General features: G+C 47.3%; 1 protein-coding gene across 1 annotated transcript; it reads right to left on the bottom strand.

Annotated features, from left to right (window-relative positions):
* Positions 1-3,060: 3,060 nt before the first annotated feature.
* Positions 3,061-6,498, bottom strand: LOC125512222 (patellin-6). Its single transcript, XM_048677317.1, has 4 exons — positions 5,597-6,498; positions 5,360-5,484; positions 5,122-5,263; positions 3,061-3,525 (listed from the first exon to the last, which is right to left on the bottom strand). Exons 1-4 carry the CDS (start codon positions 6,338-6,340, stop codon positions 3,265-3,267), a joined length of 1,272 nt encoding a protein of 423 aa, XP_048533274.1. The 5' UTR covers positions 6,341-6,498; the 3' UTR covers positions 3,061-3,264.
* Between the last annotated feature and the right edge of the window lie 9,435 nt (positions 6,499-15,933).

Genomic DNA, 15,933 nt, shown 5'->3' with positions numbered 1-15,933 from the left:
TGGTGTTGTCTATGTATCCACACATGTATCTGAGTTTCCTATCAATACAATTCTAGCATGGATAATAAACGATTATCATGGACAATGAAATATAATAATAATAACTAATTTATTATTGCCTCTAGGGCATATTTCCAACAATCACCTCTTGTTCGGCACGCCACCCTCCTACGATGAGCTATGCATCTTCGGTTGCCTTTGTATCCTAGCATCGCTTCCACTACTCCGCATAAGCTCGCTCCGAGGTCCTTGGCCTGCATCTTTCTCGGCTACCCACCCAACACCAAAGGCTACCGCTGCTATGATCCTATCTCCCTTTGGGTGATCACTTCCCGAGACGTTTACTTTGATGAGATGCTTTTTCCATTCCAGCAGGTGCCTTCGGATGTTGCGGCCTTGCCCGCTCCCGGTGGCTCTCCGGCGAGCCTTTCCGGTGATGGCCGCTCGAGAGCATATCTCGGGCCGCCTTCCGGCTTTGAGGGCGCCCCTCGCGTCACGGGGCCAGTTCCTCCCCGTTTGGCTGCCTTAGGGGCCTCGCCCCTCCTCCGGTCGGCACCCCGACCCTGGCGCCTTCGGCGTCCCCTACGCCCGCGGCATCTCCGGCGCCTCCCGCGCCCTTGGCATCCCCCGCGGCCTCGCCTGCGGTCTCGGATGCGGCGGGGCCTTCATCATCTTCACCCGCCGCCGACCCGGACCTGCTGCCCCTCCCGATGACTCGCTCTCGGGCCGACACTCTTCGACCGAGCACGCGGTACACCACCGATGAGCATCTTCTCGCTGCTTCCGCCTCTAAGTTGTCCCCTCTCCCATCGTCAGCTCGAGCCGCCCACCGGGATCCACATTGGTTCGCTGCGATGCAGGTCTTCCGGCACAAGATTCGTCCGGATGGCACTCTCGAGCGCTACAAAGCTCGCTGGGTGGTTCGGGGCTTTCGGCAACGCGTGGGCATGGACTTCACCGACACCTTTGCCCCGGTTGTCAAATCGGGCACGATCCGCACCGTGCTTCAATTGGCCGTCTCTCGGGCCTGGCCCGTGCATCAGTTGGACGTTTCCAACACCTTCTGGCATGGCCACCTCGCCGAGCATGTGTTCTGTGATCAGCCCACCGGCTTTGTCGACGCCGCGCGTCCAGACCACGTGTACTTGCTCTCCCATTCCCTTTACGGGTTGAAGCAGGCGCCCCGGGCCTGGTGCGCATCGCTGCGTTCCTGCGGACGCTTGGCTTCACATCCACTCGCTCAAATGCGTCCCTCTCCGTGTATCATCACGGAGCTGCCACGGCCTACTTGTTGCTCTATGTCGACGACATCATCCTGACGGCATCCACTGTCGAGCTCCTTCAGCGGCTCATTGCTCGTCTTCACGATGAGTTTGCCCTCAAGGACTTGGGGCCCCTGCACTACTTCCTCGGCATTGAGGTGGTATGACAGCCAGATGGGTTCTTCTGCATCAGCAACTATATGCCCATGAGCTTCTTGAGCGTGCTGACATGCTTAACTGTAAGCCTAACGCCACGCCCGTCGACACCAAGGCCAAGGTGTCAGCTCTGGAGGGCTCTCCCGCATCCGATGCGGCCTTCTATCGCTCCATCGTGGGCGCTCTGCAGTACCTGACCCTGACGCTCCCTGACTTGCAGTATGCTGTTCAGCAGGTGTGTCTTCACATGCATGCTCCGCGCGACTCTCACTAGACCCTGGTGAAGCGTATTCTCCGTTACATACGCGGCACCCCGTCCATGGGACTCATGTTGACGGCCTCCGCCTCCACCGACCTCGTCGCCTACTCTGATGCGGACTGGGCTGGTTGCCCGGACACACGACTCTCCACCTCGGGCTACCGTGTCTACCTTGGGCCGTCGCTGATCTCCTGGTCGTCCAAGCGCAGCCCACGGTCTCCCGCTCGAGTGCCGAGGCAGAGTATCGGGCAGTGGCTAATGTCGTTGCTGAATGGTCTTGGCTTCATCAGCTGCTCCAGGAGTTGCTTTGTGAAGTTCACAAGGCCACGCTCGTCTATTGCGACAACATCTCCGCCGTGTACCTCTCCACCAACCTACTCCACCATCGTCGAACGAAGCAAATTGAGCTCGACATACACTTTGTTCGTGAGCAGGTGGCTCTTGGGTGCATCCGAGTCCTTCACGTCCCGACGATGCAACAGTTCGCCGATGTCATGACGAAGGGATTGCCTACTTCTGTTTTTTAGGAGTTCAGGTCTAGTCTTTGCGTCTCCGACGACGCTTCGACTGCGGGGGGGGGGGGGGGGGGTTTGGGGCCCACGGGGGGAGACAGGGGGAAAAGGGGGGGGGGGGGGGGGGGTTGAATACTACCTCCGTTCCTAAATATAAGCCTTTCTAGAGATTCCACCAAGTGACTACATACGGAGCAAAATGAGTGAACCTACACTTTAAAATATGTCTACATGCATCCGTATGTTGCATTCCGTTTGAAATGTCTAAAAAGACTTATATTTAGGAACGGAGGGAGTATATGGTTGTGCATGTATATTGTATATCCTGGCCCACCTCCTAGTCATTGTATAGCTGAGGTTAAGGCCCACCTTGTACACCCATATATACGTGCATTATGCACCAATCAATACATCGAATTATGCACGGATCAATACATCGAGTTACATTGCCAAAACATTCTCTTCCAACAACAAATACGCCCAAGAGAAATCAGAAAAAGAAAGCGGTAAAAGACCAACAAGTGACTAAACCCAAGTCATCCTATATTTTTCATGTTCATGCATTGTTGAAACCTTGCGATCGAGGAGGCCTAATCGGCTAATCCCTATGTTTTTTTCTTATTCATGTGCTTGAAAAATCCTGCAATCAAAGTACCGGCAGGCCGCAACATATGATGTCCTTGGAGTGTCTGATATTTAGGGTGCCATGTGGAACATAGGAATTATGGTCCTACCTCCTGTTTTCATCTCTATCTCTAGAATTTGTGAGGTTTGCCCGCGTGACGCCCGAACAGGGCCTAGAAGGTGGTTAAGGAATTCCAACTTCAAATGGTCCTACTCAAAACAAAACATAGGGTAACGATGCGTAAACTTCCCCAAAAAAAACTTAACTCATTATATAACGATGATGACAAGTAGGATCTCACGGCTCATACAATATATTCTACATATGGCATAATACATGCATATCACATTATAGCACTAATTAAATAGACCTAAATTAACCTCCTCTCCGAGACGAGCAAAGCAAAGCACAAGCCGGCCGGCAAGCCGCCGGCCACAGCAGCCGAGCAGCCTACGCCGACGGCTTGCGCACGAAGTAGCGGTAGGCGGCGACCTTCCGCTTCCGTGAGCCGGAGTTGTCGATGGAGAGCACCATCTTGCCGGGCTCCTTGGCCGTGAAGGCGTTGTGCACGGGCTCGTCGGCGGCGGCCGGGACCTTCTTGGTCCTCTCCACGCACAGCGTGTAGCCGCCCTCCGCCGCCGGCACGTACTCCGCGCCGTACTCGAGCTCCCAGCCGCCGACGACCAGGTCCCACGTTATTGTTGCACCGGCCTGGAAATCAAAAACACATCGGTATTCAAATGACCATGCAAATGTACGAGTACTATTACCACTTTACCACTATACAAGTAACATAATTATCTTTTTCGCGCCCGTGTTCTTCATGAAGCAGCAGCAAATTTCTTGTCACGGGCCCCGCCACGTGCTCACGTGAGCATTGGACGTACAGTCCAGAACAGTGCCCATTTCTTTACAGCGGTTAAAGAGAAGAATCGACTGTTGCTGGAAAAGAAAGAAAAGAATTGACCACTGACACATCACTAGCCTAGCCACTAGCGAACAAAACGAACCACCCTTTTACGCCTCCGATTAGGGGAACGCGGAAGCTTTGTAGTACTCGTACCCGCAAAGATTAGCGGAGGCTTTACCGCCAAATTTACCCTAATCTTTTTTTGACAGTCCCTGCTAATGCGTACTTGAACAAAACAGTGAGCACTCTTCACTCTTTTCGCTTTCAGCACACCACGTCGCCGCTGCCGCTGCCAGCACGGGCTGCTGAGTGGTGACAGCGCGTGGAGACCCGCGCCGTGGCGTGAGCCGTAAACAAAAGCAAAGCTAGGAAAAGAGCGCACGGCCGCTGTCGTCGCCAATACTTTATCCCGTAAAACTCTCACATCAGCACGGCGCCTGCTGCGTCGCGTACGAGGAGAACAAGGGCGGACAAGCCGCGGCGGCAGAGGCGTTGCGGTGCCGAGAAGAAACGGAAACGGAACGAGCCAACTCCATTCAAACCTGGCCGAGAAACTCACATGCCATGCCATGCCATGCCATGCCACCGTTCTCTTCTTTAATTAATATTTTATTTTACGCTACTCTTCACGGGAGCTCTCTCGTGAAGCGGTGGACATGCGTGCGCAGTGTGACCGGCGTTACAGCTAGCTACACCCAGCTTTTCCAGGCGCGTGAGCCAGCGCGCCGTCTGAACCCAAGGAAACCCAGGAAACCGGCCCCGTCCCATGCCATGCCCGTGTCAGCCTGCTCCGCAGCGTCGCAGCGGCAGCGGCAGCGGCCACTGCGGTGGTGCTTGACGCAGTGTCCACTGGTGGCATGGCAAGAAGGCTTTTCGCAGTGTTCCACGCCGGAGATTTTTCAAAATTGGTGTAAGGGCGGCCTCGCTCGCACCACATGCGGCACTGCCATCCATCCACGGATTCTATCTCGTCGAAAGATGCTTGCTACTTCTACCGTGGTAGGTATGCATGGCCTATCGTCCTCTCGATCGCGGTTGAGGTGAAAAGGTAAAAACCAGGAGGAGGAGGAGCTGGAACCAGAGCGCTTGGAGCCAAATGCCTGGGACACGGCGAAAGCAAAGAAACAAAGCCTTGCGTTTGTGCTCTGCCCGGTAACGAGCACACCGGCCGCAATTGTTTAGGCACAAGACGATTTCGGGAACCCGGATGGAGACAGGCACGAGGAGGAGGTGACGGATAGTGCACTCGTAAATGATTTTCTTTTTTTTGTGCATTATTATTTCAGCAGATTTGTGCCCTAGTAGTATATGCGTAAGGCGACGTAAAATTACTCCTGTGCGACGCAGAGAACTTCGGGAGGGGGCGTGGCGTTGTCGTGTAGGATAACGGGATGTACCTCGATGCCGTCGATCTCTAGGAAGACCTTCTCGCCGCCCTTGATGGTGAACTCGGACGCCGGCTTGGGCGGCCCGTTCTCCAGCTCGCTGGCGCGGCTCAGCCCGCCGTACTGCACCGGCACCAGCTCCGGCCGGATGAACCTGGCAACGAGCAACCGCCGTGTCAACATTATAGGGACGGAGCGACGAGGAGAAGCAAAATTTGAGCTCATCGATTGGAGCTGCGCGCGCGCTTACTTGAAGAGCGTCTCCGCGACGTTGCCCTCGCGCGCGATGACGAACTTGCTCTTGGTGCGCTCCGTGAGGAAGGGCGAGATCATCGAGAACAGCACGGAGAAGTACCACGGTACGTTCACGAACACCTGCTCGGTGCCAAACGCGAGTGTGGGCGACGGTGTGAGGTAAATGGCAGGTGTTCGACGAAATGCGAGTCTTAAACCACACGAACTAAGGCAGTAGGGAAAAGAAGAGTACCTTGCGGGCGACCATCTCGGGGTAGTTGTCCTGGAAGAGGGAGAGTATCTGGTTGGACGCGGCGCGGAGCTCTCGCTTCGGCATGTCCTTGAGGTCGGTCACCTGTATGATGGCGTTGACGCCGCCGGGGCGGAGCTGGAGCGCGCGCACGCCGCGCTCCATGATCTGGACGCGCCACCGGAGGAACCGGCTGAGGCGGTCACCGTCGCCGAACACCCGGTCGTACATGTCCCGGTCCTTGAACACGCCGTAGGCGTTGTAGCAGACCGGGTGGCCATCGCGGTCCCAGCCGTGCATGTAGGCGACGATGCCCTCCAGGTCCTTGAACCCGAGGTCCTCGTCCAGCACGGCGTCGGCGCGGAACTCGGCCCGCCAGGCGGCGCAGCGGAGCAGCATGGCGTGCGCGTCGCGGACGCGGAAGTCCCTGGCGCGGAGGAACTTGAGGAGCACCACGTCCGTGCGCTCGTCGGCGGGGGCGTCGCTGGGCGGGTTGAGCGGCACGCCCCAGATGGAGATTTGGTCCGGGTGGGTGGCGAGGAGCGCCCTGAGGTCGGCGAGCGCGCGGAGGTCCGAGGCCGGGAGCGCCGCGGCCACGTACGAGTCCTCCTTGAAGGAGGCCGCCCGGAGCAGCGCGGTGGCGTCGATGAGGGATCCCATCAGGCTGCGCTTCGCGCCTGGCGAAGGCTTCGGGGGCGCGTCGGTTGCCGGCGCCGGCGCGGGGGACGCGGCGGTGGTCGGAGACATGTAGGCCTTGGTGGAAATGCAGGGGGCGAAAGGTGGCGTTTTTGAAATGGAACGCGACGGGAGTCAGAGTGGAGCGTGGGAGTGGCGTTATGATGGTGGCGTGAGCGTGGTGTGGCCGGCGTCCGCTGCTCTGCTCTTGAGCTCACTCGCTCGACTCTCTTGCTGGGTTTTATAATAGGGAAACGGCACAAAGTATGACCCTGACCGTGTGAGGTATGTGTAGTTCGTAGGCTAGATTTGTTTTTTGTTAAAAAGAATTGCGATGTGACGTTTCTTTAACATGTAAAGAGGGAGTTTCATCCGGAAATTAATTTTGGAGGCTGAGCTCCATGGAGACCTCCAAATGCAAAATTCAAAATTCATGAAAATTCATATGTTCGTGTTTTAAAACAATTTGAAAAAATACAGAGATAGATGAAAGGCATAGTGCACAAGTATGAAAAAATTTAGGACGACATACGTCCAAATGAGGGTGGTGCAAAAGACAAATCTTGAGCTTTTTAACACATGATACTATTCATCATCTAAACCATGAATTTGTTTTTTTTGCAGGTTGCATTTCAACATTTTTCGTCTTGAAATTTTACACACATATGCCTCACATCCTTGTTCATTTATACAAAAAAATGCAGATTTTTTTAAACTGAAATTCTAGAATTTTGATATTTTTTTTCAAAAATCGGCCTCCATGGAAGACGAGAGCTAAAATGCCATTCTCGAGTTTTATCCTATTAATTATAGAGTTACTGCAGCCCCCTAAACTGCCCACGACCGCTCGGACGGTTCGGACGCGATTTGTCATCCAAGGCGGCACCCCATCGGACCTCGGACTGACTTGGGCGCCTGTTTTTCCGCAAACCGAAGGCGGCCTTTATGGCCATCCGCACCGTTGCCACACACGCGTCCTACAACTTAGTCCCGCATGGAAACCTATTCATCCAAAAGAACTCTCGTGTGAAGGTTTCCCATATATTCATGTCGGTCACTGACCGCTCCAAAGCGTATTTGACGGTCCGCCATTGTTGTCGGTTAGAGTGACACAATCGGGTGAGCGGGCGCCGCCGCTTCAGTGCATACGCGGCGACAGAGAAGCCTACTTCGGCTGCTGCACCACATTGAAATTGACATCCAGTCCCTTCGCCTGACCATCGCGCCTATTTAAGTAGGAATCCAGCGCCGTCCACACCGCACTACTCTATGATCCTCTCCGCTCCTCTGGCACCAGCGACACCACCATCCACACCATTTTGCTCATGAAGACCTCAAACATTTCGAGGAAGCTCGTCATCGGTATATGTAAATCAAGTTCTAATTTTAATAATATAAAAATCCCACTAGTGTAGAAAAATAAAGATCATGAAGACACACTATATGAAATACATGCTACTACTTTGAAGCACAAGTCTGGTAAAAGGATAGTAGAGTGTCCCCTCTCTCTTTTTCTCTATTTTTTCTCTTTGTTCGTTGGCCTCTCCCTCTTTTCTGAGAAATCACAAGTCTCCTCAAATTCATATCCTCACAGGTAGGGGCACACTCTAATAATGCATCACACTTTATTTTACTTACAACTCGAAACATAAACAATATGATGATTGTATATAAATGCCTCTAACAGCGTACCAGGATGTGCAATGATCTTGCGTAACATATATTATAATGATGAATGGTGGCTTTGCCACAAATAATATGTCAGCACTATATGATCATGCAAAGCATAATGACAATGAATGTTCAAGTAATGTAATGAATAGTAGCAATGGAAATTGCATGGCAATATATCTCGAAATGGGTATGAAAATACAATAATAGGTAGATATGGTGGCTATTTTGAGAAAGATAAAATGAGGCTTACGTGTAGAGAGTATCATCTCACGGAATTGGATGTACTTGCAAAGTTTGCACCATGTCTCGGGCTGAGAGTGGGCAATGCACAGTACCGAAGGGGCTAGCAAAATATGGATATGTGAAAGTGCTTATAGACCAAAAAATCACATTAATTATAAAGAACTCAAATACTTATTGTAAAAGTTTTAGTAGCCCTCGAAGCAATGCATAACTAACATGCCTCTAGGGGAGATTGATAAAAGTTAACCATAGCGTGCCCGATCCGAACACACAAAGGATGTCAGTTTAAGATAAATCATACTCAGACTTCCTCACTAATGCCAGCGGCTACCAACTTCATGCATAAAGGTTCACAAACCTTAGCACCAATATTAATAATTAGCTTTAATCATTTACCAACATACTCATATATTACTACCTCAATATCACAAAACTATTGCAAAAAATCAAACTTATCATATTCAATGATCTACAAGTCCATGCAAGTTTTTAGTATACCACTGTTATATACCTATTATCCTTGGGCCAACCATATAACTCATGCAAATTACCACTTCCTATTCAACTCTCAACAATATTTAAGTGAAGCAAAAGAGTGCAAATAATTTCTACAATGCATATTATCATGCTCAACAAAATATAAGTGAAGTACAAGATCAATTGCCTCAACTCAAGTAGATATAAGTGAAGAATGAATAAGCATTCTATAAATATAAGATAATGTGTGTCTCTCATAATAGGTGCGACCAGAAAAACAAATGATTGTGCATACAAGCAAACCAACCAAAATAAAACAAATGACGCTCCAAGCAAAACATATATCACGTGAAGAATAAAAATATAGCTCCAGGTAAGATAAAGCGACAACTTTCTAGACGAAAGAGGAGATGCCATCTAGGGCATCCCCATGCTTAGATGCTTGAGTCTTTTTTAGATGTTACCTTGGGGTGCCTTAGGCATCGACAAGCTTAGAGTCTTGTCGCTCCTTGTTCGTCTCATATCTTCATCTCTCCCAAAACTTAAAAACTTTATTCACACGAAACATAACGGAACTCGTGAGATGGGTTAGTATAATAAAAATAAATCATTCACTCGTGTACTATCAAGACAAGATTCATAATTATTTCCCATTGATGTCTACTATATTCTATAATTTCCACAATTTATATTACCCAATATAAGCCATAGAAACTCCAAAACAAGCTAACTAAGAAACCAAAACAAAATATGCCAAAAATAAAACAATATGTAAATATGCATTTTACTATCTCACTTTTGCAACTCTATAATTTTGAAGAATTAGGACAACACAGATAATTTGTAGTGTAATACTGTGTAAAAATTTGAGCAATTGATCATGTTGGGGAATGTAGCATGCAATTTCAAAATTTTCCTACGATCATGCAAAATCTATCTAGGAGATGCATAGCAACGAGAGGGAGAGAGTGTGTCCACGTACCCTCGTAGACCGAAAGCGGAAGTGTTAGGATAACGCGGTTGATGTAGTCGAACATCTTCGCGATCCAACTGATCAAGTACCGAACGTACGACACCTCCGAGTTCAGCACACGTTCAGCTCGATGACGTCCCTCGAACTCTTGATCTAGCAAAGTGTCGAGGGAGAGTTTCGTCAGCAGGACGGCGTGGTGACGGTGATGGTGATGTGATCCGCGCAGGGCTTCGCCTAAGCACTACGTGAATAAGACTGGAGGAGTAAACCGTGGAGGGAGACGCCACACACGGCTTGGAACAATTGGTGTGTCTCCAAGGGGTGCCCTTCCCACATATATAAAGGAGGGAGAGGGAGGAGGTCGGGCAGGGGGCGCGCCATAAGGGGGGAGTCCTACTAGGGTAAAAGGGGGAAGGAGAGGGAGGAGGAGAAGGAAAGGGGGGCGCCGCCCCCTCCCTTAGTCCAATTCGGACTCCCGTGGGGGGAACCCCTTGTGGGCTGCCTCCTCCCTCCCTTATGGCCCATAGTGGCCCATCTTTCCCCGGGGGGGGGGGGGGTCCGGTAACCTCCCGGTACTCCAAAAAATACCTAAAACGATCCGGAACCGTTCCGGTGTCCGAATACTATCATCCAATATATCAATCTTTACATCTCGGCCATTTCGAGATCCTCTTCATATCCGTGATCTCATCCGGGACTCAGAACAATCTTCGGTCACCAAAACATATAACTCATAATACAAATCACCATCGAACGTTAAGCATGCGAACCCTACGAGTTCGAGAACTATGTAGACATGACCGAGACATATCTTCGGTCAATAACCAAGAGAGGAACCTAGATGCTCATATTGGTTCCTACATATTCTACAAAGATCTTTATCGGTCAAACCGTAATGACAACATACGTTATTCCCTTTGTCATCGGTATGTTACTTGCCCGAGATTCGATCGTCGGTATCCTCATACCTAGTTCAATCTCGTTATCGGCAAGTCTCTTTACTCGTTCCGTAATGCATCATCCCACAACTAACTCATTCGTCACATTTCTTGCAAGGCTCATTGTGATGTGCATTACCGAGAGGGCCAGAGATACCTCTCCAATACTCGGAGTGACAAATCCTAATCTCGATCTATACCAACTCAACAAACACCATCGGAGACACATGTAGAGCATCTTTATAGTCACCCAGTTACGTTGTGACGTTTGATAGCACACAAGGTGTTCCTCCGGTATTCGGGAGTTGCATAATCTCATAGTCATAGGAACATGTATAAGTCATGAAGAAAGCAATAACAATAAACTAAACGATCATAATGCTAAGCTAACGGATGGGTCTTGTCCATCACATCATTCTCTAATGATGTGGTCTTGTTCATCAAATGACAACACATGTCTATGGCTAGGAAACTTAACCATCTTTGATTAACGAGCTAGTCTAGTAGAGGGATACTAGGGACACTCTGGTTGTCTATGTATTCACACATGTACTAAGTTTCCGGTTAATACAATTCTAGCATGAATAATAAACATTTATCATGATATAAGGAAATATAAATAACAACTTTATTATTGCCTCTAGGGCATATTTCCTTCAGTCTCCCACTTGCACTAGAGTCAATAATCTAGATTACAATGTAATGTTCTAACATCCATGGAGTCTTGGTGCTGATCATGTTTTTTCTCGTGGAAGAGGCTTAATCAACGAGCCTACAACATTCAGATCCATATGTATTTTGCAAATCTCTATGTCTCCCTCCTTGACTTGATCGTGGATAGAGTTGAAGCGTCTCTTGATGTGTTTGGTTCTCTTGTGAAATCTGGATTCCTTCGCTAAGGCAATTGCTCCAGTATTGTCACAAAAAAAATTCATTGGACCCGATGCTCTAGGTATTACACCTAGATCGGATATGAACTCCTTCATCTAGACTCCTTCATTTGCTGCTTCAGAAGCAGCTATGTATTCCGCTTCACACGTAGATCCAGCCACGACGCTCTGCTTGGAACTGCACCAACTGATAGCTCCACCATTCAATATAAATATGTATCCGGTTTGTGACTTAGAATCATCCGGATCAGTGTGAAAGCTAGCATCGACGTAACCATTTACGACAAGCTCTTTGTGACCTCCATAAACGAGAAACATATCCTTAGTCCTTTTCAGGTATTTCAGGATGTTCTTGACCGCTGTCCAGTGATCCACTCCTGGATTACTTTGGTACCTCCCTGCTAAACTTATAGCAAGGCACACATCAGTTCTGGTACACAGCATTGCATGCATGATAGAACCTATGGCTGAGGCATAGGGAATGACTTTCATTTTCTCTCTATCTTCTGCAGTGGTCGGGCATTGAGTGTGACTCAACTTCACACCTTGTAACACAGGCAAGAACCCTTTCTTTGTCTGATCTATTTTGAACTTCTTCAAAACTTTATCAAGGTATGTGCTTTGTGAAAGTCCAATTAAGCATCTTGATCTATCTCTATAGATCTTGATGCCCAATATATAAGCACCTGCACCGAGGTCTTTCATTGAAAAATTCTTATTCAATTATCCTTTTATGCTACCCAGAAATTCTGTATTATTTCCAATCAACAATATGTCATCCACATATAATATTAGAAATGCTACAGAGCTCCCACTCATTTTCTTGTCAATACAGACTTCTCCAAAAGTCTGTATAAAATCATATGCTTTGATCACACTATCAAAGCGTATATTCCAACTCCGAGAGGCTTGCACCAGTGCATAAATGGATCGCTGGAGCTTGTACACTTTGTTAGCACCTTTAGGATTGACAAAACCTTCTGGTTGCATCATATACAACTCTTCTTTAAGATATCCATTAAGGAGTGCAGTTTTGACGTCCATTTGCCAAATTTCATAATCATAAAATGCGGCAATTGCTAACATGATTCGGACAGACTTAAGCATCGCTATGGGTGAGAAGGTCTCATCTTAGTCAACTCCTTGAACTTATCGAAAATCTTTTGCAACAAGTCGAGCTCTATAGACAGTAACATTACCATCAACGTCACTCTTCTTCTTGAAGATCCATTTATTCTCTATGGCTTGTCGATCATCGGACAAGTCAACCAAAATTGGTAAGTTGGATCAAAGTGATTTTTATTTGAAATTATTTTTCCAATTATTTCAAAATAAATAAAATAATGAGAGAAGATAATATGATTTCTTCAAAACAGAGGAAATAATGAAAATTTAATTTTCAATAAAAATATGTGTTTTATTTGAGATTTTATTCGGTTAAATTAGGGAAAATTGCATTTTAGCCCAGAAAAATGCTCATGTTGTCCTAAATATTGGTAGAGGACCGCGAAAATTATTTTTGGGATTTTAGAATTATTTATTTATTTTAGATTTTTTTTCGTTTCGGTGAAATATTATTTAAAAAAATTCCTTCGCCGGACTAGGCCAAAGCCCAGCCGGCCCGCAACCGCCGCCGCCCTCCCCGTGTCCGAGACGCCCACGAGCCGGACACCGGCAGGAGTCCGGGAGCCGCCTGCCATCTCCACTTGGCCCCTTGGCCAAGTCGTACCTCCCCCTCCCCCTTTATATGCGTCGCCGCCCCCCTCTCCTCCTCAACTCGCTCTGCCGCCGCACCACTGCCCCGCGCCGCTGCCGCTGCTCCCCGCCGCTGTCGACGCTGCCCGCCGCCTCGCCCCGCTCGCCGGAGAACCACGCCGCCGCCGCTGGTTCGTCTTCCCGGAACCGGTAAAAACCGTAAAAGACCCGCCCAATTTTTTTAAAAAAGTTCCGTTTTCTTTTAGATCGGTTTTTTAGGTTTTGTTAATTAGCGAGCATTCATCGGTTTAGATCTGTTAACGAACGAATTCGTTCGTTAGTTTCTGTTAGCAGACGTTCGTCCGATAGATTTTTTAAATTTTATTTTCGACCAGGGACCTATCCATAATTACTTTCTTCGCAGATTAGTCCTTGATCTTCAAACCTTCACTACTTTTTGCTCGTTTAGCCAAATCCAGTGAAACCAACGCCAAAATCTTCGTCTTGTTCCCCTCTGTCCTGATAATCAACTTGAACATGGTTTTGAAAATTTAAAATTTGGTTTCAAGCAGATTTGAATTTGAACTTTTTTTATCGTAGTTTGAGTTTCGTAACTCCGATTCGATTGATTTTTTTTGCAAATCGAAGCTCTTCACTTGAACTTTCAGTTTAGATATTTTCTTTTGGTTTTACCTTTGCATATTATGCTTGAGTGCTTATGTATGCTATTGTTTGTTCACGATAGAGTTTCCGGAGTGCGAGGCTTGCTACTACGGATCTCTAGGGTTTTCTGATCTTCAGCAAGGCAAGTAACACTTTGATCATATCCCTTTATTACCCAGTTTTTATGCATTAGTTTCAACCCTCAAACATTGCATGAATAGGATGTGATAACATGTGGGTATTGGGAAGTAGTTGATGAGGTAGGAACCCATTGTCTTATATTCAAACCCCGAGAGTTACTATGTTATGATTGCATTACTTTGCTATGCTCGTAGACGTGGATTGGTTTGTGAGATTCATGAAAGATGTGAAAGTTATTACTAACTAAGGGAAACTTAAGGTGGATACTTTAATACACTTCTGGGTGAATTGGTTGTGGGCACCTGGAGCAATCCAGTGTTGTCCTATGATATCTCGGAGTACCCGTGTGATCATCCTATGGTTTGCCACCCGGGCTCAAAGGGATCATAAGATTATTCATGCTAGAAACTTCCGTGTGCAGCCACAAGCCATTATGGGCTCTGGCATAGTTGAGTATGTTGTGTGACCTCTTTCAATGGTAGGCTAGCAGATGTAGGGGGAAGTAGGTGGTACTGTCTACCCAGAGTAAAGAGTAAATGCTTCGGAAAGACTGTGTCTCGGTCATCTATTTCTCAAACATCATGTAGTGCGAGAAATCCAACGGAGGAGATTGAGTCTTGTGGGGAAAAGTGCGCAAACCTCTGTAGAGTGTATAAACTAATCATGGTTAGCCGTGTCCCCGGTTATGGACATCTTGAGTATTTGGTACTTGAATTATTGATTTGATCTCATCACTTTACTTAATGAAATTGTTGGGTTATAATCATTATTTTGGGATTGAGTTGGAGGAACCTTCTCAATAATGTCATAAAAGTTGTAGTTAAATAAAATTTATTCCTTTGTTGTAGGGAAAAACTAGCTTTATGCAAATGATAACCGTAGAGCCTCCACCAGCCAAATATGCATGTAGTGATAGCTGTTATTTGTTCATTGCTCTATGATGTTATCTTGCCAGCATATTCCATGTGTTGACCTACACGGCTGCAACGTATCATGTTGCAGAATTTTCAAACGAAGAGTAAGGTGCGATAGGTCGTTGTCATGCACTCAGTTTTGCCATGGAGTTGTATGGACTCACTTATCTTTGAAGCTTCCGCAGTTATCTTATTTAGATGGCCTTCAGCCATACTATTGTAATAAGTACTCTTTATGAGACACTCGTGTAATAAGTGTGTGATTGAACTCTGTTATAAATCCTCGAGTACTTTGTGTATCAGCAATACCGATCCAGGGATGACACTTAAGCACAGAGACTATGGTCCATTGGGATCGGGTCGCTACATATGTCATGCAAGTTCTTTTAATAAAGCACGTATGACTATTTACAGAATACATGCCTACATTATATCGATGAACTGGAGCTAGTGTCTTATCGCCCCAGGTTATAACTGTCTCATGATGAATATCATCCAACAAGTCACTGGTCCAATGCCTACAAACTTTTCCACATTGTTTCTGCTAAGTTGCTACTGCTATCATCATTGCTACACTTGCTACAAAATTACTGCTATCACTGTTACTGTTACTATTGCTGTTGTCACTACTATCAAAACTATCAAACTACTTTGCTACTGATCACTTTGGTGCAGCTAATTAATCTCCAGGTATGGTTGAATTGACAACTCAGCTGCTAACACCTTCAACTATTCTTTGGCTCCCCTTGTTTCGAATCTATAAATTTGGGTTGAATACTTTACCCTCTAAAACTATTGCGACCCCCTGTACTTGTGAGTTATCAAGACCTTTTTCTGGCGCCGTTGCCGGGGACCATAGCTATATTTGTTGACTCACTTGGGATTATTATCATATTATCACTATGAAGAATCTGAAGGATCCAAAGACTAAGATATTTCCCTCAAAGACGAGGGGGGGGGGTAAGGAACTACCATCCAGTTTTGCTTTAGATTCACCTTCTGTTATGAATAAACTTGCAACACCACCACATGCTATAAATTCTGATATGTCGTAAGT

Source organism: Triticum urartu, chromosome 1 (genome assembly GCF_003073215.2).
Source record: "Triticum urartu cultivar G1812 chromosome 1, Tu2.1, whole genome shotgun sequence".
NCBI classification, from domain to species: Eukaryota; Viridiplantae; Streptophyta; class Magnoliopsida; order Poales; family Poaceae; genus Triticum; species Triticum urartu.
Note: the sequence above shows the minus strand (reverse complement) of the source record. Positions and strands in the feature narration are given on the sequence as shown.

Excerpts from the sequence above, each read along its gene's own strand:
- LOC125512222 (XM_048677317.1), bottom strand. The coding sequence starts at position 6,340 with ATGTCTCCGACCACCGCCGCGTCCCCCGCGCCGGCGCCGGCAACCGAC. Across the intron at positions 5,485-5,596 it reads CCGAGATGGTCGCCCGCAAG|GTGTTCGTGAACGTACCGTG; the intron begins GTACTCTTCTTT and ends GGCACCGAGCAG. Across the intron at positions 3,526-5,121 it reads TAGAGATCGACGGCATCGAG|GCCGGTGCAACAATAACGTG; the intron begins GTACATCCCGTT and ends TTTGATTTCCAG.